This window comes from Maylandia zebra, linkage group LG16 (assembly GCF_041146795.1).
Source record: "Maylandia zebra isolate NMK-2024a linkage group LG16, Mzebra_GT3a, whole genome shotgun sequence".
In the NCBI taxonomy this organism is placed as follows: Eukaryota; Metazoa; Chordata; class Actinopteri; order Cichliformes; family Cichlidae; genus Maylandia; species Maylandia zebra.
Window position 1 is genome coordinate 32020839 of NC_135182.1, and position 26171 is coordinate 32047009.

The window sequence follows — 26171 nt, forward strand, 5'->3', positions numbered from 1 at the left end:
TTCCCACCAGCCTGTGCTGTATGCACCAGGTTACACACTGGGCATGCTCAGGAGGTTATCCATGTGGTTGTATAGCTACTTCAAAACATTTACATCGCAACTGCAAGAGCAGCTATATGGATGCAGTGCAAGACGGAGCCTGATTTATTTTTAACCAGAGTATTTTTATCTAGGTATTTGTACTATTTTTTCCTTTGCGCAGACCAGTGGCCTCTGGAACAGGATCCTTTACCTATGCTAAGACCTTTAGTATGCAAAGGTAACTGAAGACAGCCTTGGTGTTTGTTATTTTTTGTTGTTGTCAAGATTAATGAGGACACGCTAATGAAATGAATTCAGTTTCACATTTTGAGTAAAATCCAGTATTATCTCTTCAGCAATTCAACGCTTGTCTGTTGGCATGCTGCATCGTGTTCATCATTTCTTTTTTAAATCTCAGAGTTTTGGAAAGAAATGTGATTGTTTTTGTATGCAGAACTGGATTAGAAGGATTAGTAGAACTGTAAGAAATATATGTAGATGGTTAGATTAGCTTAGTGAAGACAGGGGACAGGTTAAAACCGCTACAATGTAACATGGCTAAAAGATACTGCTATTTGAGCAAATAAAGAAAACTGTGTTGCCAGAATAGATTGGGCAGTCCTTGGATTTGAGTCTTTAGGTTTCTGGAACTCTGTTGAAGTGATGGGACATCATTTTTTTCAGAAAGAAACATTTCATTTGATGTATTAATACTGCTGATTCTATGGATGGGGCAAACGTCATCCTCAATGAGACCACATATGTCATCTAAAGATGATACACAGTGATGCTCACCTCAAAAGGACAAGCAGATCCAAACCACACTAGCAAAAGGTCCTCCAGAGCAAGACGGTCACCATTTTTTTCCCCCCTTTTCTTTCATCACCTATCAGTAACCTCCCTAGAGCGTAACTCCAAAGATCACTAACGGGTTAGGCCATGTCTCATCTGTGTTTTAAAAAAAAAAAAAAAAATCTAGTATTTTATGTTGTCCACACAGAAAACATTTAATAGTTCTAAGTAGTAGTTGTAGTACAGTACTCAGCTGTATTTTTAAAGGGTTCAAAGAAGGCTACTGTGTGAAAGTATTGCTGTGCTGTCTACATGAGTTGCGACCCGGCTCAAAACCCACAACATGATGTGGAGACTGATATCAGAGTTTTAAGAAACATTCCTTTTTGTTTCAAATTACTTGATAGGCTTGGCTAAAACACTTACAGCCCAGTGAGCATAAAGCCTCAGCCCTCCATACACCACACTTCATCAGGAGTAGCCAATCAGCAATTAAACCCAGGCAACACCTGAGAGGGTCACACAGGGGTCACAGTGGTGTGCTGTGACATTAACCTGGTTCTTGAATGCTTTGGTTTAATATTTTAGGTCTGTAACTAATGATAAAATGTCCTTGAGGTGGCAGTTGCTGTGAATTGAATTGAATCCTCTGTGTTGACTCCTGCTTTCTCAGTTGTTAAGTCACTTTGTGATTTAAAAGGTTTGAAAATACAATGAATCAATTTTCAGAAAACCTTCACCTGTGTTTGAAATATTCAATTCATACTGAATCACTGGCACATAAGCAGCATTTTACTGATGTAATTGGCCCACTCATAAGTTTTTTTTTTTTTAAGTCATTTATACAGTTTGATAGTTTATTAGCATAGTTACAACAATAAATTTGGGGTGACAGGAGCTGATTACAGGGTAGGAACAAAGGGGAAAAGCTCAGCTGCTGCACACAGGCACTGAATACTTGGCATAATTAGAACTATGCCTCAAAACTCTGCTTGCAGGACTCTTTTAAAGCCAACACATACTTGACATTCAGAACAAAAAATGTCACACGTAACCTTTTACTTTTCTTTTCGTTTAAGTGCGTTTTTGTGATGTTTGTGTGTATTCTTTGTGTGACTATTAATATTTCTAACATAAACTTTATCATCACCACTAAAGGTTATGTCACATGCCAAGAATGTATTTTCAACTAGTTTCACCTCCCTTAGCAGACAAAGAAACACCAACACTAAACAATACTTCATAAAGATTCACCTATGCTCATCCGAAAAACTGCAAACATCCAAGTCTGACAGAAAAATCCTGTAATCCTCTGAACGTAGCCAAGAGTAAAATGGCAAATGGCCCGTATTATTAAAGCGCTTTACTAGTCCTTAAAGACCCCAAAGCGCTTTACATATCCAGTCATCCACCCATTCACACACTGGTGATGGTAGCTACATTGTAGCCACAGCAACCCTGGGGCGCACTGACAGAGGCAAGGCTGCCGGACACTGGTGCCACCGGGCCCTCTGACCACCACCAGTAGGCAACGGGTGAAGTGTCTTGCCCAAGGACACAATGACCAAGACTGTCCAAGCCGGGGCTCGAACCGGCAACCTTCCGATTACAAGGCGAACTCCCAACTCTTCAGCCACGATCGCCCTACTGCTTTGCAAAACTGCAGAAGTACTAGGTGTATCTATATGTGGCAATAACAGAATGGTTGGGATGCATAACACATGGGCCCAGATGCACTGAGCAGCAAGTTCATGGTTTAATCCCTGACCTCAGACCATTTGCTATATGACATTCCCGTAAATGCTTTCCTACAGTTCCCGGCTCAGCTGTTGCTGTCAAAAACATAACAATGCCATAGTCTCCCCCAAAGTGATAGTGGTATAACAGAAGGACACATACTTTCAAATTCCTTGAACAGTCATAATTCCCCAAGATGTTTAGTTGCACATGCATTTCCCTATGCAGGCTCGGAGTCTTCACACTTCCCTAATTGCTGTACAACATCTGGCATCATCCAACCATAAGCCTGTCCTTCCTTAGTTGTGGAGATGAGTTTTAGAATTCACTCTTTTCAACACCGCCGTCATAAATAGATCCACGTGCTTGCCTTAAGGACACTGGCATGCTTGTGAGGGTGTGAATGAAATGACATGAATGTTTTGGTATCTGAGTTGCTGTCTATTTCAAAACCACAAGAACACAGCCCCCCTCCTGCCCTGTTAATGCAAAGAATATTGCATTGCTTTAGTCGGGGTGGGTGGAAGGAGATTTGCAGCAGTCTTTTCATGCAACAAAGAGGACTCCTCCTTCACATTAGTGTGGGAATACTGTTGTTTTTCCAGACATCTGGTGATGCCCCTGGCAACTGGGAAGTCTGCTCTCATGTCCCAGGCTTGGTAAGATCAGTTGCTGTAAGGCTGAACTCCTATTCAGGCATGTTCACTCACATGGATAAAAGCTACACGTACAGCTGATCCTGTGGAAAACATCCAACAGCTAAATTTGGCCCTGTTAATCAGAAGGGAAGCTCTCAGAGGAACCGTGTTCTCACATCCTCGTGTTTTTTGGGTTTGTCACTCTTGTTTCCCGTATATTCGTGGTCAGCATCATTTAAAGGCATGCAGATTTTTCCTTTCTTAGCATTTCCTCTTTCACAGACCCTCCTCTGTCCTCTAAAATAATAATCAGCCTGCGATAATGCAGTAAAACGGTGTAAAACCAAGCAGGTAGGATCGCTTCCATTACTCCTTGAACACATTAAGTCTTCCTTGTCAGAACGGCTCTGTTTAAATAATCCATTTTGTGTCGGAGGAAATGAAGATTGTGGCTGCAAAGTGTGCACAAACATGATAAAAGAAGGGTTATAAGTAATTGTCAGTCATAATGAGTAATTCTTATTGTATGTAATTGTATGCTAGTTGTTCGTTTGGAATGATGTACTGCACTTGAAGTACTCATTTTCTCAACAAATGTGTACGCTGGCTTATGAAGGCACAGACCAAGGACATGTGCTGCTGTAATACAGACTATGATAATGAGTGTCTAGAGAGAGAGTGGTTTGCTCTCACCAAAAGAATCATTTTTATTTCTGTACTTGCTACAACCTGTTTTCAGGTCTTAAATAGAGAGTCCTTCATGTTTTTAAACAAAAGCCGTGCACTGAATTTCAAATTCAAAAAACACACGGGAAAAGACCCAGGGAAACCGAGTTAATGATAAAAACGCTAAAAAAAATGATGATAGAAACCCTGCAAACCATACATTTCACACCCGAGCTTGTGGCATGGTACCAAACGACCAGGCCGTTTGGTACTATAGGCTATTGACTACTGAATCTGTGCTTGAAACGTGTGTCCACACACCAAATCTTCCCTGACTCTGTGTGTACTGACATGGTAAATGATGGCATGACTGATATGGAATTAGTTCCAGAAGGCACAACTCTGCTGTTTATCTTGTCTCATCTCTTGTTTACAGAGCAAGCATAGGACACTCAAGACCTCTATACCCCAGTGACCAGATTTGTGCGAAGCTCTCAAAGGCCGATAACAGTGTTTTGCAAACATTGCAGTGTAACAGCACAGCATCATTATCATCATTTATCTTTTCATTTTGCACTTCTTTGCTTATCTTTCAGCAGAGAGTAAAACTGATCACTTTACATAATATTTTTGTGATGGATTATTCTTTTCTCTGATTCACTTACTATTGTTTAAAATATGGTCAGCTACTAGTGCAAATATTGTTTGAAGAAGAATTGTTTCATAATTGCGTCTTTTTTTTAAATCAAATTTGCCGTAGACAGAACAGGAATAAATCTTGGTGCCATCTTTTGCAAGCAGAGGTTTAATTGGCTCCCAGTACCTGCTTCCCGCTCCGTTTAATCCCATATCCATGCTATAGATTGAGACGGTAATGCAGTTACTGGCCTTTACCAGCCTAAAGGTTCTCCGAATGCCACTGAGCCGAACTTGATGGAACTTGGTGTGCAGGGCGCCAAACATCCTGTGAGTACAAAAGGATGTTTACAGTGCAGCATAACATCTCTGCAGGGACAGTGGGAGTTGATAAGTGCAGGCTGGGCTCTGGCACTGGGTGAGAAGACGGCAGATGTTATACATAGGCTGTTTTTTCTGGGTAACTTTCTGCTTGCAGATATAGTAGGTGATGTCATCTCTTGTGTAAAGTGTACATGACTAACCACTTCAGTGAAACACTCTGAGGTACTACAGATAATAGTGGACCACCTACAGTTTGCACTGGTCTGCTGTTGGATAAAGTTGACCCAAACAGATCAATAATCAAGTGCTGTGCCTCTGTGGAGGCTGCTCTCCTGGTTTTGAGCTGCAATTAGCCGAAACATGTTTATGAAGTTTGCGAAATAGTTGCAAATCAAATGTCCAAAATTTTCCATTTTGTTTGTATCTACACGAATATGGAAAACAAAAAAAGTATTCAGTCTTAGGATGAAGTAAAAGCGAGAAGTTTTCATTTTCTTAAGAACTCTAAAAACAATTCTTTCTTTAAAAAGACTTGTGGGAAGTCTGAGTGCTGTCCTGGACTGTGTCACGATAACGCCAGCCCGCTGCTACAGCTGTTGAGCTCTCATTACCTCCATAATAGCAGCATTAATAGGACATAGAGACATAGTAAAAGTTAAGTACATGAATGTAAACACAGACAAACCACAAGGATTATGTAACAGAGAGTCATCAAGAGGATTATGTGACAGACGTGGCAGATAATCAGAGGGATCCTTTTTTTCTCTGTAGCTAACAGCAGGGACACTACTGGTATTATTATACTAGTAGTATAATAACAGTTTTAGCTGCAAGGCTCTGTAGTTAAGTACACAGTTAAATGGATCGGGTTGTTTAATTAACCAAGAGCTTATTTTGTGTCTGTGTAAAACTGTGTGTGTATAAGCACAGAATTAGGGATGGGAATTAATAAGAAATAGTGGTTCCAATTCCATTATCAATATCACTTCATGGATTCCATTCAATTCCTGGCTTTTTTTTTGGCTCTTCTTTAAGAATCACCACCGTTGCTAAACAGCATATCAAAGACATCACGTTCACTCTAATTAATTGCATGCTGTGTGCATAATGTATTACATATTTTACACAGAACACTGTGTAACACACACAAAGTTGTGTTAGCAGCATAATGCACTTGTTTTTGTCCTAGTCATGAATTTATTAATTTTATTTGGAAATGCAATAATAAAAATTTCCGCTGTCCAAAGTTGCTCCAGAAACCCCCACACAGGATTGAACCAGCTGAAGGTGAAATGATGTCCACAAAGCAGGCTGTGATGGGAGCACAGTGAGAGCTGCACGTAGGCTTACACAGAACAGCTGTTCTGATCACACAGTATGTGGCACTGCTGGTGGATCATGCTCTGTTTTCTGTTTACTGCAGAAGTTCAGTAGCATTGTTGCATATTTCTCACAATTGCTTATTTATTAGTTGTGTTGGAGCACACATAATTAACATTTTCTCTCTCAGAATCATTTCAACAAGTAAGCATAATTTCTGACATCACTGAGATTTCTATGAAGTCTTGTCATAGCTTGTTTAAGACTACTTTTGATAAAAAGGTATTTGTTATGTGTTATGGCTTGAGAGTGAATATTAAATGTGAAATTTCCACCGTGACATGCGGGAAAGTCACCACATGTACTGTTAGTTAAATGGTACAATATTATCAGTTTAAAACAATAACGTACATGCACGCACACATGCGTGCACACACACACTCACACACACACGCACAGGTTGTCTGAAATGATGCATCCTCTGTATCACTGTATTTATATTAAAAAAAACTTGCCAAGAAACAGCTGGGGTTCTTGACAGAGTAGGGCTGTGTGTCTGTGTGTGTTTGTGCATTTCTGTGTGTTTGACTGTGTGCGAGCGTGACAGAGCAGCTGATCTTTTCCTGGCTGTTTCTAATTTGCACATCACCATAATGTTTTACAATCCCACTTTCAGTAAGTCCCTCCTCTGTCTCAGCTTAATGCTGTTTTAACTCTGAGCAGACTTGAGGAGCACTGAGCCAGCCAGTCCCTTTGGTGACTGAGCAGTGTGGGGACCTGTGTGGGAATAAAAGCTACTTTCACCTGCTCCTTATTCAGAAGGGTATCGCCACTGCGGGCTTGCCTGCATGTTTGATTTGGCAGTGTTTTTGCACTGGGATGCCCTTTCTGAGCCAACCCCAAAGGGATTTGTGTCTACCTCCAGCATTGAAGTAAGGCTCTTTTGCTTGTTAGGCAAATGTGAAAACCACTATGAGAATAAACAGGGTCAGTTTTCTCTCTGGAATACTGATTGATGGGTGTAGTGTACTGGCCAGTGAAATATCAATATGAAAGCAGGGGGATCCCAGGGGGACTATTCTATTCACACATCATCACAGCTGAGAATTTGTATCTTTTTTATTGTATTGATAAGCCATTGTATCGTATGGATCTTAATGATCTTCTAGAACCATATCACCCCATTACAGCTCTTTGCTCTCGCTCTGCAGGCTTACTTGTTGTTGTTCCTAGAGTATTTAAAAGTAGAATGGGAGGCAGAGCCTTCGGTTTTCAGGCCCTACTTCTGTGGAACCAGTTTCTAGTTTGGATTCAGGAGACCGACACTATCTCTACTTTTAAGATTAGGCTTAAAACTTTCTTTTTGGTAAAGCATATGGTTAAGGCTGGATCAGGTGACCACGAGTCCTCCCTTAGTTACGCTGCAATAGGTGTAGGCTGCTGGGGAATTCCCATGATGCATTAAGTATTTCTGCTTCAGTCACCTCCCTGAGCCTGGTTCTGCTAGAGGTTTCCTCCTGTTAAAATGGAGTTTTTCCTTCCCACTGTCGCCAAAGCACTTACTCATATGGAGTTGTCTGATTGTTGGGGTTTTCTCTGTATTATTGTAGGGTCTTTACCTTACAATGCAAAGTGCCTTGAAGCCACTGTTGTTGTGATTTCATGCTATGTAAAGAAAACTGAATTGAAACTAGTTTGGCATTCTTCTAAAGACTCAGTAACACAGGCCCAGAGACTGATTAGCAACCACCTGGTACCATAATTACCAGTTACAAGAGAAAAATAAATATTACTTGACCAAAAGTTGTTGCTGGCAGTCGCCGTGGAATCAATTGCTAAAGCCTTATTCACACAGGTCTAAAGACCCGTCAAAGACCCTGGAAACTGCTGCCCACTAGTGACTATTCCACAACTGGTTGGTGAGAGGTTGCTGGAGGTTGGACTGTCACTCGAGTGAAATTGGTTGCAAAGAGTTAAACACTTTCAGTAAACCCCTCTTCTGCCTCCTTTTAAATGTGAGCAGACTTGAGGAGACGCTGCATCAGCATCTTCTGTGACTGAGCTGCAGATAGAGCTGTGAGAATGAAATGGGTCAAATCTCTCTCTAATGTACTGACTGATGTCTGTGCTGCTCCCCCCACTTTTCTTCTTCTTCTTCTTTCTGTGACTGTAAGGTTCAAGTAACTAAGCAGTGAATATTTCAGCTCTTCATCCAGATGCGATGCTCACAGGAAAGGCAGCTGATTATATTGCTGAGTGTATAATTGGTAATTAAAATGTTTCCAAAAGAGAAACTTATAAATGGAATTAGTCTACAACTCATTATAGGTGTGTCCCACAAACGGAATGTGAGTCTGTGGGAAACACTGCTCTGGTTCACATAAAGCGACCCTGCACACCTGTTTCTGATACTTTTGAGAATGTAAAGTGCAGACAAGCAACTTTGGAGGGAGAATGGGGTAGGCGGGGTATGATTATGTCATGTGCTACAATAAAAGTTTAAACATAGGCCTGACTGTTCTGCATGCGATTGATCACAGAAAGTTAAAAACATTCATCTGTAATATATGCAGTGATGGTTGAGATGGTCTTCTAACTACATCACTAGATGCAAATAGCAACATCGTCCCAGTTATCTGGAGCTGAGCTTTACTGCTTGGGATATTGTGGATTTGTTTGCTGGTTAAAGAGAAGAGCACCGGTTGGTCTGCAGCTTCATAACATTTCAGCAAACTTAATCAGACTTCAGATGTTGCAAATAAAAGTGACCTACAGGTGACCTAGTTCCTTTAGGGTATGAAGGATGTTATTAAATTTCACTAACCTATTCCTGCATGCCATATCATTATCCTGGGGATCAGGTTCTCTCTCTGTCTCCCATTCTCAAGCTTGTTACCCACCGAAAGCCTCACTGCCACAAGAACCTATTGATTTGAATTGTTAGCAATGGTAACAACTTATCTCAGGTTATCTTGGTGCCAGTACAGCATTTCTTCCTCATGCTGTGATATATTTGTACATTTGCATCACAGGTTTTAGACGTTTAACTCCAAGTCAAACATAAGCCGCTTAAACTATCTAAAGCTACCCGAGCATTAGTAAACCCACTGTTTTGCAAAGCAAATCTGTAGAACCTGAGGGATATGCTTCTATTTGAATTTTCTCTCATCTGCTATTCCACAGCCTTGTCATGAAATCCCAGTGGCCAGCAGCTTTGCTGCAAACAACCTTATGGGATTCTGCTTTGATGAGGTGCAACTTGCACCCACTAACAGATTTATAAGTGCTGTCAGAATTTATGATGGACTGCAAACCAAAAGAAGTTTGGCTTACAAAACACACACGGAAGTAGGAACAGGAGATTTTAAGCCTGTACTGTGCTTACAAGACTTTTACCACTTCCTTTGATTGATACGGCTTTGTTGGGTTGATTACAGCTGCTTATTTTTTCAGCTGTGCGTTCCCTTGAATACTATGCCAAAAAGCTACATCACAGGAGCCTGTAATTCCAAGCTGACCTAACATGGAGAGTGAGGGCACGTTATATTGCTGTTTATTGGGAGAACATACTGTACAGTGCTTTGCTGTAGTTAATCCTCGGTATTAAAACAAACTGATTCGGCCAAGTTCTTGTTACAAAGTTTCTTTTGGTCACAGAATAAATTTGTTGTATTTAATGATTCAGTAAATTTTCTAACTCAGCTGATGTCCTGAACTGGAAAAACAGAAACTTAATGAACATTTAGCAAAGGTCAACTCACTCTTATCCACTTAGACTATTCAGTGTCATTCCAGTGTCATCTTATATATAAGAAGGGCCTTTTTTATGAGGACATTTTATTACATTTTAATGATTATCTAATGTTAATGTTTAATTATTTGCTTTCCATTGCAGGTCTGCAGTTTGTAAATCATCGTCCAGCTCTGAAATGGCTGACAGGAAGTTGGATGGCTTTGGACAGATTTGGATGGTAGCGCTTATACTGCTGTGTAATCCAGCAGCGGTAGGTCAGCCAAAATGCACACAAGACACAGTTTAGTTCTTACTGATCTAAATTTCATAAATACAGCAACCACCTTTAATTCTACCTCAGAGAGTTATGTACTGCTAGGCTGTTTATGTTTGATGTTATCCTTTAAAGGACAAAAAATGCAGCTTCAGGTTGGTGTTTGGACACATCTGTGCACCAATACTAAGGCATAGATGTCATAGTTTCCATGCAGCGCAACTGACTTTAATGAATCACTAAGTATGACTCCCTTTTCCTGCATTTGGTAGTATGTGTTGACTGTTTTAGACTAATGCATCACCAGAGGGTTCACAAGTACATAACCAAAGATGGCTCAGAGACATCTTTACTCATTTTAAACATAACCAACAGTACTTTTTGTACCCTCTCACTGAGCGAGAATTTATACACTTGTTTCTTTTACTTGGTTTCTGTTGCACTGTACCATAACATATCTCTCATTCTACTTTGTAAAGCTTAAAAAAATGAGTGGATTTCTATTTTTTCTCACCTGTCTTGTAGTTTATGGTGAAGGCAAGTCTGGCGATCAATGAAACCCAGCAGCAGGCTTCAACCAGTGTCTACAATGACATTACGGTCACCAGGAACAAGATAGTCACAGCCCAGTTTGAGTGCTATCAAAAGTTAATGAAAGAAAATACCCACAGCAGACAAGGTAAAGCTGTCTTGATTGAAATTGGTTAAGAGAACCCTAATCTATTCCTTAATTCTTAGTTTGGAATGTTCCAAAGTGAAGAGCAAAAAAGCTCTTAAAATGATGTCTGTGTTTTTAGAACCTGTGTGCAATCGCACGTGGGATGGCTGGCTTTGCTGGGATGACACCAAAGCAGGAGTTACATCCGAGCAGCACTGCCCGGACTACTTCCAGGATTTTGATCCATCAGGTGAGATCTGCAGCTTCTAGCAGCCAATTTTCTTCATCCACCTGCAGATTTACAGATGACAACTTACTCTGATGATTATTCCTTGTTGTGGCTTTCAGGTCCTCATTCATAACTTTGAAGGCCTTTAGTAAAAAAACAAAAGCCCAAACCAAGATAACACTTATTATATCACCAAGGTTAAAGCTCTCCAGAACCACAAAAGGTATTATGTAACAGATTTCGCAGGCTGAGGGGAGCTCTTCATGATTAATGACTGTTCTTCATGTATAAATTTGCTTCACCTTTTAGCTTGAATCTTTCTAAGTGAAAAAAGCAAAGACTATACCTCACACTATGCTCACACACTGAATGTAAATACCAATTACAGCAAATGGCCATGAAGCAGAAAAGCTCTGTTCTCAGTATTAACACAGGATTTGTAATTTTTAGTGTATTAAATGTGTATTAAATCACTGACTTCAGCTCCTTCTGTTAATGAGGCAGGGTTTTTGTGTGTGTGATTATTAACTTATGCGTGTATGGAGTGGTGTAAATACATCACTGTTTATTACAGTAAATTTGATTTAAGCGTCCGGGGACTTCTTAACCACATTCAGTCAACCGCAACCGTCAACAGGATGTGCAGGCTTATAATTAGATTTCATTCTTCTAATTGACGTTTTCATTAGCTCCATCCATAATGGTGTTTTTCTTTTTCATCTGCCTCTACCTTCTACTGGAAAAATCAGAATAATACATTTAAATTATTTACCACTTTTTGTTCTGCAGAGATGGTCACAAAGATTTGCACTGACAGTGGTCAATGGTTTCTGCATCCGGAGAGCAACAGGACATGGACCAACTACACCCGCTGCAATGAGCACACTGTAGAAGGCAGAATGGTAGGTTGAAAATGGCAGTAGGTAGGACTGAGTTTAAATGTTAGATAATCAACAATAGGAAAAGTATGGCTTTGATGGCCATGTGATGTGGTTGTGAGGGGCTCTGCACGCTCTGAACACCACAGCATGTCTGCTTGGTGACCAAATACAGGCTGGAATTTGTTCTGCTTTGGCCCAATTTCCCCCCCCCCCCCCCCCCCCTTTTTTTTTTTTGGACACAAGGAGAAACTATATTATAATTGCACTGTACTATAATTTCCTGTAACTGGTTCATAAAAAAACCCATCAGCTTGAAATTATAAATATTAAAAGACAAATGGAACATTTTCAAGAGCCTTTCAGTGCAAATGCTGAGATGTATGTTGATGCTTAGTCAAGTAGCCATTTGGAGAAAGATAATGAGATTACAGCCTGATAACCTAATTTCCATCTGTTGTTTCTTTTCAGACTGCAATGAACCTTTTCTACCTTGCCCTCATAGGACATGGGCTGTCTCTGACTTCCCTCCTCATCTCCCTAGCAATTTTTTTCCATTTCAAGTGAGTCAACTTCTGTTATATGCGCGACTTCCATAGACGGATGCTTCTCAGTCTGTGCATAACATAAAAGCGTTGTGGCATAACTTCAGTTTTCTGTTTTTCCAGGAGTTTGAGCTGTCAAAGGATCACCCTTCATAAGAACCTCTTCTTCTCTTTTGTTCTGAACTCTGTGATCACCATCATTTTGCTGACTGCAGTGGCCAACAACCAGGAGCTCGTGCAGAGGAATCCAGTCAGTTTCTTATTATTTGTATTGATTCACTTGACTGTAGCCTCACAAATGTCTCTATTAGTTTAATGTGCACCATTACACCGGTCATTCTAGTTTAATATTAAACATAAATCAATTGCTATAAATCCACATTTATTATGTCTTTTCCTTCCTCAGACAAGCTGTAAAGTGTCCCAGTTTATTCACCTGTACCTGTTTGGCTGTAATTACTTCTGGATGCTGTGTGAGGGGATATATTTGCACACTCTCATCGTGGTGGCAGTGTTTGCTGAGAAGCAGCATCTGATGTGGTACTATCTCCTAGGATGGGGTAAGAAGAGGATATCAGTCAGCTAATCACTACATTTTTCTAACTGAAGGGTCTTTCTTTACCTAACTTGCTCACTTTGTTTTGCAGGCTTTCCTCTTATCCCAGCCACCATACATGCCGTCGCTCGGAGCTACTACTACAACGACAAGTGAGTTAACGCCAATGCTTGTGCAAGAAGTTCTCCTGTATAATATTTTTTTAAGGAAACCCACAGATTGCTGTGATAGATTTGCTGTTATGTGATGCAACGTTACTGTTGTGTAAACCTTTTTTGTACTGCTCTCCTCTGCAGCTGCTGGATTAGCTCAAAAACATCACTGCTCTACATCATCCACGGCCCCATCTGTGCTGCTCTTTTGGTAAGAATACTACTTCTTTTCTTTCCTAACTCCAATCAGTTTCAACAAGTAATTCACTATATATCTATTTACTAGAATAAACCAGCTGATTTGTTTCATGTTTCTCTTGCCACACTGTTTGTTGCGCAAAGAGTACAATAAGCTGCTTTTGTCCTCCTCTGAGTGGACTCTGTGGGGGGTCCTGTGAGCAGGACAGTCTCAGAACATGCATAAGTGTGTTTGTCTTGTGAAATCAATGCATCTTCCCCTTTGAGAATCCACCCACTGGTCCCCAAGCTTATGTTGTTTTCTAGGAATTCACCTAATCAGCACATTGGAGCATGCTTCAGAGAACGCTGGTCCCTTAGGACAGTCTGTACTAAATGTTCAGCCTCCAACACCCTTTAAAATGTTATGTGTAGGTTTCCTAACTTTACCGTGTATCAGAAGTAGACTCGGTGTCTTATAATACTGCAGTAACGGAACTGAAGACTTTCTCGGCTTATTAGAAAAAGCAAACATTCCTCTTTGATTTTTTTGTTAACACTTGTCTTGTTAGGATTGACGTGTTTAAAGAAATGATGCCTAAAAGAAGCTTTGTAGTCTCTTAATAATTCAAATACAGTACTGTGCAAAAGTTTTGATTTCTTTATCATTTGCTTCCAATGAACTAGAAGTACTTGTAATATTTTAGAAGTGGTCTTAAGCAATAGTTCTCCGGGCTGAACGTCTTTCAACATTTTCAGTCCAGTCCTTGTACCAGACTATTTTCAGAGGAATCGGCATGATGTGCATTGTGCCCTTAAAAAAATCTGAGGAAACTCCTCAAGAGGAGGACAAAAAAGTATAACCTACAGCAAGTAAACAGTGTCTAACAAGCATGTCACCAATAAAGATTTTCACCTCTTATAAGAAATTGCCATACTGCTCTTTATGCTCTTATACTTGAGGCATTGCTTGTTTTCACATCCTATCAAAATACTAGACTGTAATGCTGATTTATATATGACTTCCCCCTTTAGGTTAATTTGTTCTTTCTACTCAACATCGTGCGAGTTCTCATCACCAAACTGAAGGTGACCCATCAAGCAGAATCAAGTCTGTACATGAAAGCCGTGAGAGCCACGCTCATCCTGGTCCCTCTGCTTGGAATTCAGTACGTCCTGCTTCCCTACAAGCCAGAGGGACGGGTCTCTTCGGAAATATATGACTACATCATGCACATACTCATGCATTACCAGGTGAGACAGCGGTTATTAATCAGTGTGAAGGTTTGAGGGGATTCTCGTCATTTCTACACATTCATATAAAGCATAGAAAGCCGACTGCCTGTGGCATCTACGGCAGTCTTTAACTGTTCTGTTTGTGTAGTTCTGTTGTCATTCTATCATGCATATTTATTTTATTATGAAAATTGATTGCTTTGTCTCCTTCGGTGCTTGAGACATGTATTTTAATAAAATCATTTGTTAAATGGACATTAACCTCATTGTTTTCTAGCTTTTAACAAGAGTCAAACATTCTCATTAGCCAGAGAAAAGACTTTGTTTGTCTAGCCCAGGCAAGAACAGCAGGAAGTAAGGCACAAATTATTTGAGTTGAAAGAGACTGAAATCCGTTGGATGTTGATGAAGCGTTATCTGATCATCTTGAGCTGTCCCAGTGTGCGCAGTGCAGGGAAAATGTCTTGAGTAACAGCCTGAATCAGCTTTCAAAATGTATTCACTTTGACCTCTTAAGTTTCCCTGCTTCACAGCACTTTAGACCCTAAGATGTTGTCTACAAATGACTTTCCTGAGACCAATTAGTAAGCTGTATGTCATCTCTCTTTTAATGTGTTTTTTTTTTTTTCATTCCAGGGTCTGCTTGTGGCCACCATCTTCTGCTTTTTCAATGGAGAAGTAAGACAGGGTTATGCCCTTTTATTATTCTTTTTTTTTTTTTTTTTAGATATTTCAACACGTGTACACACCCTATCCCACACTTGTGCTGACCTCATGGTTGAGAAGGGTCATGCGTTGACAGGGTCATTGCCCTGGTGCTACTCTTCCAATGCTGGGGAAACTAATATGTAGTCATAACATTTCAGGCTACCAGCTTGATTACACTGAATGAAATTACAGCAAAGATACCCTAGAGAATAATCTAGCATGTTAAATTAAAAACTCTTGGAATGGGCTGTCCAAAGTACACCTTTGTTCAAAGGTCTTACTTTTTTGTCAGACCAAAAAAAAAGAAAATGCTGGTGATGCAAAAGTTTAGGAATGTTACCTTTCATTTTCTACAACCCAAGAAACTTCAGTCCAGGTCAGCGAATTACTAAAGTAGCTGACATCATCTTTGGGCATTTAGTAATAAATGGTAAAAATAAATCAACACCTATGATTCTGGATCCTTGCAAATGCATTGTTTCTACTTGCTTTCCCTGTGGTTATACCTAAAAAATGGAGCTTACAGTAGATTAAAGGAAGGTCAATTACAGCAGAGAAGCAATTTTTCAATAAACATTTTAAAATAAAATCAGCTTGTGCTTACAGCTGTTAGGTAAAGACAAAAGTCGGACTACTTCTCCAGCATTGCTCTCCACAGACTGAAAATTATGCTGCTAGCAAGCAGCCATGAGCTACATGCTGATTACTGTCAATTTTGCAGGCAATTGGTCTGCAGAGAACTTGACTTGAAGTGAATGGTTTACAAGATCCACTAAGTAACTTCCCTTTGATATTTATCTTGTGATTTTACTGTCATAGTGTGTCCTAACCCTGTGCTCATTATACGCTCAAAGAAAAAGTGGCATTGTTATTTCTGTACTCAGAAACACTGACTCAGTAAGGCACAATAGAACGACACTTTAATCAAAACACGTTTTTCTCAAAGAGAGCTTCAGAGAGAATTTACAGTGAAAGATAAACAATGCTATGTGAAGAAATGGATCATGCATGTTCCAGGTTTTGCTTTCAGGAGTGCCTCAACTATTCATGAAATAGATACACCAGTGTGCTGGAACCATCACACAGCTGCTGCAGACTTGTTGCTGCACATCCATGATGTGACATGTCCTGCCACATCCGAGAGGTGCTCTGTTAGACATAGATTTGGTCAATGTGGAGGCCATTTCAGTACAGTGAACTCATGTTTACTTTGCTAGAAGCAGGCATTAGGAGGCGGTACACTGTGGCAATAGAGGGATGGGGATAATCAGCAACAACAGTCTGGCTGTGAAATTAGCACCAAGGGGCCCAAAATGTGACAAGAAAGTATATCTCACTCCATATCTCAGACCACCACCACCAGCCTGAATTGTTTGCATGCTTTCATGTTGTTTACACCAATTTCTGACCTTACCATCCGAATGCTGCAGCAGAAATTGATGCTATTCAATCTTTTTCAATCTTCCATTGTCTGATTTTTGTGAGCCTGTGTGAAACATAGTCAGTTTCCTGTTCTTAGCTACCAAAACTGGTCGTGTGCTGCTGCACTCCATCTGCCTCAAGTTTCGGAGTATTTGCGTTTAGAGATACTGTACTGCATCCCTTAGCTGTAATGAATGGCTATTTGAGTGACTGTTGCCATCAGCTGAAAGCAGTCTGGTCATTGTCCTCTGACATCTGAAGTCAACAAGGCCTTTTCTCCAAGAGAACACCTGCTCAGTCAATATTTTCTCTTTTTGGACCATTCTCTGTAAACTCTAGAGATGGTTGTGTAGGTTGCAGCCCGTCTGGCACCAACAATCATGACCCTTCAGCAGATTGTCAGTCTGAATGCCTACATGCTGTTGCTGCCATATGTTTGACTAATAAGGCATTTTTACAAAATAACAGTTGAATTGATGTCCCTAATAAAGTGTCTCTGTGTCACAAGAATCTAATGAAGAACTAGAAAACAGAAGCACCCCTCCCCTGGTTCTCTGTGTATATATGTGCCCTACTAACCCACAAGCTGTTTGTTCTCCTTTTCGTACCCTCTCTTCCTCCCTCTTTTTCAATTCTTTCACCTCTCATTAGTGCATTGAGATCTGCCTGGCCCAAGTCCCTAAGGCCTTGGCCAAACCCCAACCTCAGTACATGCTTACTGCATCTGCCATTGTCTACTAGAAACGTTGTCCAAATAGTCTCAAGTAGTGAATTACCATCCAAAAAATGAAGACATCAATATTATGCTGTGGTTAGCATAACAGCACACTATTTTAGAGTTAGGTAGACTCTCAAATTGCCCTCAAATTTATTACAGTTGTGCAAAAAAATTTCCATGATGCCCTGCCGTTGTTCGTCCAGCAAAAACTAAAGCATCTAAAGCCCTTGTGTTACTTGGTACTTCTAGCTTTAAGCTAGGCTAGCCATGTCTCTGCTGTTTCTTGGTTGCTTACCAACAATGCTCCTGAGACTATCACATCCCAAAGGATGAAGTCATTTTAAGATCACATTTAAAATGTGGGAAATAAACAGATGTGCTTTCTCTCATAGATTAAGGTGATAAGAGGCATATCCCACTGCGCAAAGTGACGTCTTTTAGAAGTCATTTTTGGACGTATAATTTTGGTCCGCTGAAGGGGTTGTTTTGTAACAACAAGCGACGTCTTTTGTCTACATCCATTATACTTGTGTTGATGTCCGTATGACTTCCATGTATGGATTATTTATAGTACAAACAAATAAGTTAATTAAAATTAAAATAATCAATTAATTAAAATAAATAAAACAGTTAAAGCAAAACTGGAACTTTAAAAATAACAAGCAAAACAAAAAAAAAGAGAGACAATAAATCATGTAATCAAGTAATCCATATATTTATATGTATCATGTTGATAACAACAATTTTGATATTTGTAAATAAAAAAAATAATAAATTTATTAATCATGTAAATTTCCTGCACCTATCATAGACATCCACATGACCTCCAAAAATATTACCCAGTCTAAAGTTCAAATGTTGAACATCATATTAACGTCCAGGCTGGGTCATGGTTAGATGCCAAAACTGTGGACCTTGTTTGGACATCCAGAATAGATGTCCAGAATCGGTCATGGACCAATGGACCCAATATAGACATTATCTGAACGTCTATCCAACGTCCATTGTTTAGTGGTGTTATCATGTCTATGAGTCATTTTAAAGGTTTCATATCAGCACAGATAAAAGAAGAAATGCAGTCCTTCGCAGGGGAATATTTTCCTATTTTCTTTCCCGAGTATCAGAAAATGTGAAAATGCTTACCAATTTTTATTTCTACCACTGCTTCAACTTTTCAAGTTTCGGATAATATACAATCATCATCTTCATATTTAAGAAATTCATCAATGAATTTCTTATACCGCTTTATCAATTAATTGTCTTTGAGTAAACCATTTCACTGACTATGTGATAATCAGTTGTTTCATGCTTACACAATTGGAGCTAGAAAGCTTTTAGCCTATATAAACATTAAGACAAAAACTTCACCTTAACTTTGGCTCTGTCTAAAGCACAGCTGTCGAATGCCAGTCCTCGAGGTCCGGTGTCCTGACATCTTTACACGTGTCCGTGCTGCAACACACCTGAATAAAATTTAGTAGTTCCTTACCTCTATAGAACTTGACTATAGGCTGATGTGGCAATTCAGCCATCTGATTTGTGTTACAGCAGCTTAAGAGTGAATGAACACTGTGCAATAAAAGTAGTTTTAGAATTATTATTTTTTTAAACTTACACTTTTATTAAAATATACTTGCGTAGGGTTGGGGGTTGCCACCTTGGCAAACAGTCAAGTCTTGCTAATGACCTACAAATTTTATTCAGGTGTGTTGCAGCAGGGACACTGCTGTAAATGTTTCAGGATACCGGCCCTTGAAGGGTAAAAGAATTCTGTTAACTGTTGTTTACCAATGTTGTGCTAAGATTTTACAAAAGTGTAATTGTCAGAAAGTCACCCTAGACTTTTCACAGATGTGCATGGAGAAGCTGGTGCCAAAAAATAAACCAAAAACCGAAGCAAAAAACCCCAAAAACATCTAAATATTTATTTTTGTATTTTGTTCTGCCATCTTATGCAAAATTACTTTGGGCTTATCACTTGAACTCTCAGGCTTTATATCACCTTTGAAAGCTTTCCTGTCAGCTAATATCTGATATATGATCCCTCTGGTCAGGTCCAAGCTGTTCTGAGGCGGCACTGGAATCAGTATCATATCCAGTTTGGCAGCAGCATAGGAAACCACTCGGATGCCCTGCGCTCAGCTTCCTACACAGCTTCCTCCATCACTGAGGTACAGGGCTGCTACAGCATCGACGGTCACTCGGAACACATGAACGGCAAAGGCTGCCACGACTCAGATGCCTCCATACTCAAGTCAGACAGCCCCTTCGCCTGACACAAACAGTGCTCTCAGACTCTGTCCATCCCACCATCACCCTTAAAATCTGCCACATGCTTGGAGCTCGCCATCCAGGAAAACTGGCCACTTCCCATAGATACATAGAGGAAAACGAGTGAGGGGGAAAAAGGATTGTCCATCCGGGCTGTCATGCATCTGAAGGAAATTATGACTTCTTATCCACACCAACACAGGTCCTTTAACTGTACTGTACGGTGAGCTTGATACAGCTACTCCTGCGCTGTGCTTTGTCTACAATTTGCATCTGAACTGCTTTACTTGGACTACGATGCTTTCAGATCTTTCAGCCTGACTAAATCATTTTTAAATCAATAATTACTGACTGCTTGATTATCCTCCCGGGTTCATGTTGTGCACAAAAGGCCTTTGGTTACACTGTAAATTCTTTTGACACAGTTAGTGCCAAACCAAGAAATCTTGCCTGCCTCATTTATTTTTTTCATTATCAATAATGAATCAGATAGGACGTCTAACATGTGCATATTGAAGTATTAAACATATCTGTATCTTTCACATGTTAAACTTAATTTATCAACATATTCTTGTTTATTAAATGAAAATGGATTAAATATCATACAGTATTTATGAAAGGTTTATATGTTACATGTTTGTTTTTTTATTTTCAAAATTAAATACTGATATAACTTGCCAGCAGCACAGAAAACTTTTCTTTGTTTCAGTGTTTGTTCCTGTGTGTGCAGTTCATGCAGGCGATTTTGGTTCGCACCACTAGCTCACGCTCTTCATTTCTAGCACCTGCTCAAGTGATCCTTACTAACGTGTGCATCAGTTAGGCCACATGGTTGCAATGTTTACAGAATATTATCAAAGAGAAGCCACATTTGAATGTTGACAGCCAATGGTGTGTTTCATTTGAACTTGGAATTTTCCCAAACAAAAGTTTGTTTTTTGTTTTTTAACTGGAACACCCCCCTCAAATCTGACTTCCAATTCGGAAGGTTGGAGAATTCCCACCAACAACGATTTTACAATCCAGTATAGCAGTGCATGTAATCTGTAAAGCTTATATTGCTGAATAAGCCATATTCAGAGCATTGACCACGTTTTGTGTGTGAACATGCAGCAGTGGTGTTTTCCAGCTTATAAAATAAGCAAAGCGCTATATTGCTAGTCATGCGTGAATGGCTCTACCTTGCGAAGGAGCAGAACGCCGCTAGGACGCACCCGGCTCAGGAGTGACATCACACCCCACTCTGATGTGCAACTTCCAAGGCAAATGAAATGCAGCATTTATTTAAAGACTTGGCTCCTTTAAGCACACATCACATTTACTTTTACTGCTGTCTTTATCCTTACCCCTCATAAAGCATTTAAAAATAATTAAGATGTCAACAGTACTCAGTTTTCAGACAGAATACAGGAAGTTAATTGGATGACGTGCTGCTTTTTCCAGTACCGTAGTAGGAAGAAAATTAAATCAAATTGAAGAAGACCACAATTATTAATGTTCGCATGAAAGAGGAGAAAGATTTAATTCCTCTTGTGTAATGAACAAAGCCATGTTTCTGTTTCTTTATAGTTCAACCGTTAGAAATTACGGTAGATTCACTTCCATCTTCTTTGAAGCCAGTACACATTATTCTTTTCTACCTAAACTGAATCTGTATCTTAATGTTAGCAAGTGTACTATCTGTACTAAAAAGCTTACCGATTTGTAAGAAACTTCAGGCCGCTAAATCCTGATATAGGTGGGATTACTTTTGCATTTTGTCCCCGTCTTTTTACAGGATAGTCATGCTACGAAACAATATCTTAAGGCCAGTATGAATGTTTGAGTTTAGTGATCTTATAATCAGTTTGCACATAAAAAATGGAAAGTGCAATAGAAGCAGGCAAAATCGTGATGCAAAATGAAGCAAGCAACATTAATGTCCACTAACCTGTCCTGCTACACTGAAGACACTAAAAATGGCAAAAGAGGAGAAGCATTAGATCTGTGTGAAGTGTCAAGGAATAGCGTTCCTTATTTTCATGCATGAGCAAATTATACAAATCTCCAAAACTTCCACTGCCTGTTTGTTTTAGGTCTGACTGGTGCTTTCTCAGTTACTTTGATATGAATCCTACCTGGGGCAAAACCCTTCTTACCTCAGTGAACCAAATCTTTATAGTGATTAGTGGATAAAAATGCATGCATTAATTTAGCCTACTCTTATTCCCAGGGATGAAATACTGATGTTTTGTCAAAGCCTCTGGAGTCTCCAATCCTTACAAGCTTGTGGTACTACAACACACCTAGTTTAAGGGGTCTCTTGTCCCCAAATCATCACATATTGACACTTGTAGAGGAGCTCTTGGTGTTGTATTTAACCACACTGGTTTAGAGCATTTTTTATACATGCAGGGTTATGAATTTAAAACTTGGTCCCTTCCTATGCCTGGTAGTTTTACTATTTACTACTATTATTTCTGTATGGGACGCCAGTGACATCTGATAGAATGTCAATATTTTGTGACCAGGGATGAAAACGCACAATTTACTCTTCTTTTTGGAATTTATTTAAAGGCTAAAAGTATTTTATTCCCCGAGAGTGAGGTATAAAGAAGACATTAAGGGTTAAGGTATATGATTTTATTTTTTGGAAAGAGCCCTCTGCTTTAGCACAGTGCTAATGCTAGTCTGCACACAGCCTTATTAAGAAGTGTACATGATAAACTTGTCACATTTTACACCACAAAACACTAAAAATTGTAAAAATGTGTACTGATAAAACAGTTTGAAAGCATTTACTGAGAAATGTGTGTTCTCATTCACATCACAGAACCTTCTTTGAACTTTTGTTTCTTTTTTTTATTTGTCTTTTTTCTCTTCACTGTAAATCATTTTAACACATTTTCCATAATGCTGGGAACACACGTCACTATCAGTCAATGTAAATATTTTATAAATCTAACATTTCTGCAAAGGGGACAAGTGTGAGTGTGCGTATGCATGATTTATATATACAGTATAAATGAGTACAGTATACTCATGAAAGCATTCAACCACTGTCTGTGTTTTATTTTTTTTAATGGTAGTAACTCTTTCATAAGATTCATTTGTGAAAAATCTCATGGATATCTGAAATAACCACCAATGAAAAGGTCAATACATTTACATTGCTGGCTATTCATTTATGTATGATAACTGTTGTATGTTTCCATTGTCAGTCTTTAATACAGCTGTGACTTAAAGCACTTATTTCTACACTAAACAATGAATTGGCATATTTTTAAGAAACATTATTAGTAAGTGGTTAATGTTTGAGGCAAAACCAATCAGTTTGCGTCATATGTTCTCAGTTTTCATTCTGTATTAATTCTATGTGAGATCAGGCTTTAATATCCAACATACAGTTTGTAGTTTTATCATATCATATCTGCAGGACAGTTTCTTCATTTAAACATAAACAATACAATCTGCATGTATGGTTGACGCTGTACTGCTTTGCAGCACGTGATTCATGTACAATGGGAAAGCTATAAAGTATCCATAAATAGTCATTTATTGTGTAGTAATGCCTCATAATCATTGATGAAAGTAATTTCAGATTTGTGGAAACACCATAGGCTTTTGGTAAATGTAGTAAATCTTGTGTATCATTTAAGTTGTGTATTTATGTGTGAAATGTTTTCATATGACTCTCCAAAGGATTTGTGATGTCCCCGATGACACTTGGTAAAATGTTGTAAAGTATGACAAAAGTATTGAGGACTATGTCTGTAGGTTTTGTTTATACTGTACTGTATCTAACTTTGGTAGTCTTGACACATTGACTTCACACTGCTGTTTGAATGTAAATGGTTTTGTTTTATTCTCTGGATGTGAAGAACGTATATACACATATATTTACGTACAATGTCTCTTTTTTTATTATTTCACTGAATTAGACAATGTCGCTATCTTGTGTGTATCTACATACTAATACAGTATGTAGATACACAATATACTATATTAGTATACAATGCAATGTCTTTGCAATAGTTAAATTGCTGTCCTGCAGCAACTGCATCAGAATTTGTGGAGGAATTTCTGAACTTCGTTGAGGTTCTGGCTGGACTCTGAATGTAAACAGTGAATTTCTGTGAGATGGCAACAGATATGACAAACTAAGCAGACTGACTTTATGCACTGAGGTTGCTTCAAAGATAGCAACTGACTGCAAGTGGTTGTAGACTAGTCACTGTCTCTCAAAGGCAACAGTAACAATAATTATGGTTGTGCCACAGTCTCTAACCACCAGTTTCCTTAATTTGACTGTATGATTAGCAAAAGATACCCAAGCTAAAGACCTGCATCAAACTGCAGTACAATGTCCATAAAAAGTCCTGTTCAGGTTGCAAACTCTCGCCTGCATCATTCTACAGCCATTCAAGCAAATCTATTCAATTTAATACTTCGGTGTAACATTTCATATCATTCTCACTTGTCCCATCTACTATATACTTGATTTATGAGTTTTGTGTTGAAGTGAAACATCCCAAAAGAACACAGTGTAACTGAATTGTGTAGTTGATTTGACACGTCTGGGACTCTGTAGTGGGGGCTGTTGTAATGAGAAACATCTGCTATGTTGCCAAAGAGTCCCCACTGAAACCGTCAAAGCGAACAAACAAGCTTCATTTTTTTTTATGTTGTTCCGTTCCCGAATCCCTTAAGCGTTGGGTAATTTCTGAAGAGTCTATTAAAAAAATCATGTGATAATGGGAGATTATGACTAACACCATATTAATACAAATTACTTAATTTAACCTAGTTTATGAGCAACATATTAACAGGTGACTAAGTGCACAAAACTTGAAAGTGTTGCAAAGTACAGAAAGACCATGAGGTGCAATAATATATTTTTTTTATTAACATTGCACAGACAAGTTGAATTTTATAGAGTGAAAAATGATTCATGGTCCCGCACTTTGATAGTTTGATACGTTTTTCACAAATCTATAACCTGTCATGTCTTATGCATTTAGAACTGTCTTAATTCTTCATGGCACCGACTGAACTAAGCGTAGGTTTCCTCACAGATTTTGGTCCATGGCTGCTGGCTGATGGTCAATCCAGCTGGAAGCTGCGGTACCATCAGTATAATGACAGTAGCATGGGTTGCTCTGATCTGTTTAAACACTGACTAGGAAAACTGAGCAATACATACTTTAAAATATGAAAATATGAGTTTTTTAACAGATATTTACCTTGATTATGTATTACAAACATCAGCCATCCATAACCTTAGCATGTTTTTATGTGTATAAGCTCCATTGACAAACCACGTCTCAGTGAATTTACTCTTTAATTTGGAATTAATGTTCATGCAAATCGAGACAATGTAGGGTTTAACACTGAATACAACCCTAATGCTACTAATGCTGTTCTTGGTATAATGTTCATAAATATTTCAAATAAGCAAGGTCTTAATGGAATATTTAGCGGTATAATATTATTTATGAGACTATGAGAGATTATATTGATGCTACTGAGAGTGTGCACTTTAGCAGCACACTATACTTTTAAGCATTAAATTCTGCTAAACAAAGTTGTCTACTCAAATGAGTACAAAACTGTAAAACACTATAAAGGTAAAGAAAATCCAGCCTTCTACAGTATGCATCCTGCTTTGTCCAATTAAGACTCCCGGCACCACACATTTACTGCCCCACTGCTTACAACAGCCCAAGCTGACATATGGAATTTTTTATGACCCTTATCTGGCTCAGCATGTGGCAAGACAGGTTCGCTCAAAGCCACAACATGCCAACTGGGCAAAAGTTTTAAAAATATAATTTTCCCTCAGTGGTGAAGAATTGTTAAGAAACACAATTCCTGTAGTTATATGTCAGCAGACATTGCATGTCTTTTTCTTTGCTGCTTCTGGCTTGTATCCCTCTTACGTGACCTGAATAAGTAACTATGTACACTACTGGCTGAAAAAAGGGGGAGAGACTGCTTTAGGTTCCTGTCACCTGCACTTAGCCTCAAAAGCTGTGGTACAGCTGTACACTCCACACAGTGCACAACAGGGAGTTGTGTTTTTTTTTATTTTCTTTTTGACATTGTGTACTTTCTTCTGCACCTTCGCCCAAATGAGCTATATTTCATATAAATGGCTCAAAGCATAAATAACAAAAATAAAATTAGGGAACAAGTCTGTTAAACTTCAGGGGATGTCAAGCTGTCCAGTTAGGCAGCACTAGTCATTGTGAATCAATTTGACATCCTTTGGTGCAAAAGAAACAGGTACCAACATGTCTGTCCACTGGAGAGGAAACGACAAGATCAAAAGAAATGGTTTTGCAGTTGGTAGCCTGCTCACTCCTTATCCTGACTAATTGTTTCCTATTTTTACTTTCTACTAATGTATGAGACAAATACTAGCATGAGATGGTACCTGCAGCCCATTGAGATAGCACTGGTACTCCAGTTCCTCTAAAATGATACATCTATACATGCTGT

General features: G+C 39.1%; 1 protein-coding gene across 1 annotated transcript in view; it reads left to right on the forward strand.

Moving 5' to 3' along the window:
• calcrla (calcitonin receptor-like a) overlaps positions 1-23569 on the forward strand; it is a 29496-nt gene extending 5927 nt beyond the window's left edge. The window contains exons 2-13 of the mRNA XM_004559169.4: positions 10030-10138; positions 10667-10820; positions 10939-11049; positions 11818-11930; positions 12378-12469; positions 12575-12701; positions 12858-13011; positions 13099-13159; positions 13304-13370; positions 14372-14590; positions 15209-15250; positions 19475-23569. Of these exons, the coding sequence (XP_004559226.1) occupies positions 10064-10138; positions 10667-10820; positions 10939-11049; positions 11818-11930; positions 12378-12469; positions 12575-12701; positions 12858-13011; positions 13099-13159; positions 13304-13370; positions 14372-14590; positions 15209-15250; positions 19475-19696 (1437 nt within the window). The 5' untranslated portion in view covers positions 10030-10063 and the 3' untranslated portion in view covers positions 19697-23569. The remainder of the gene's footprint in view (positions 1-10029; positions 10139-10666; positions 10821-10938; positions 11050-11817; positions 11931-12377; positions 12470-12574; positions 12702-12857; positions 13012-13098; positions 13160-13303; positions 13371-14371; positions 14591-15208; positions 15251-19474) is intronic.
• Positions 23570-26171: the final 2602 nt, after the last annotated feature.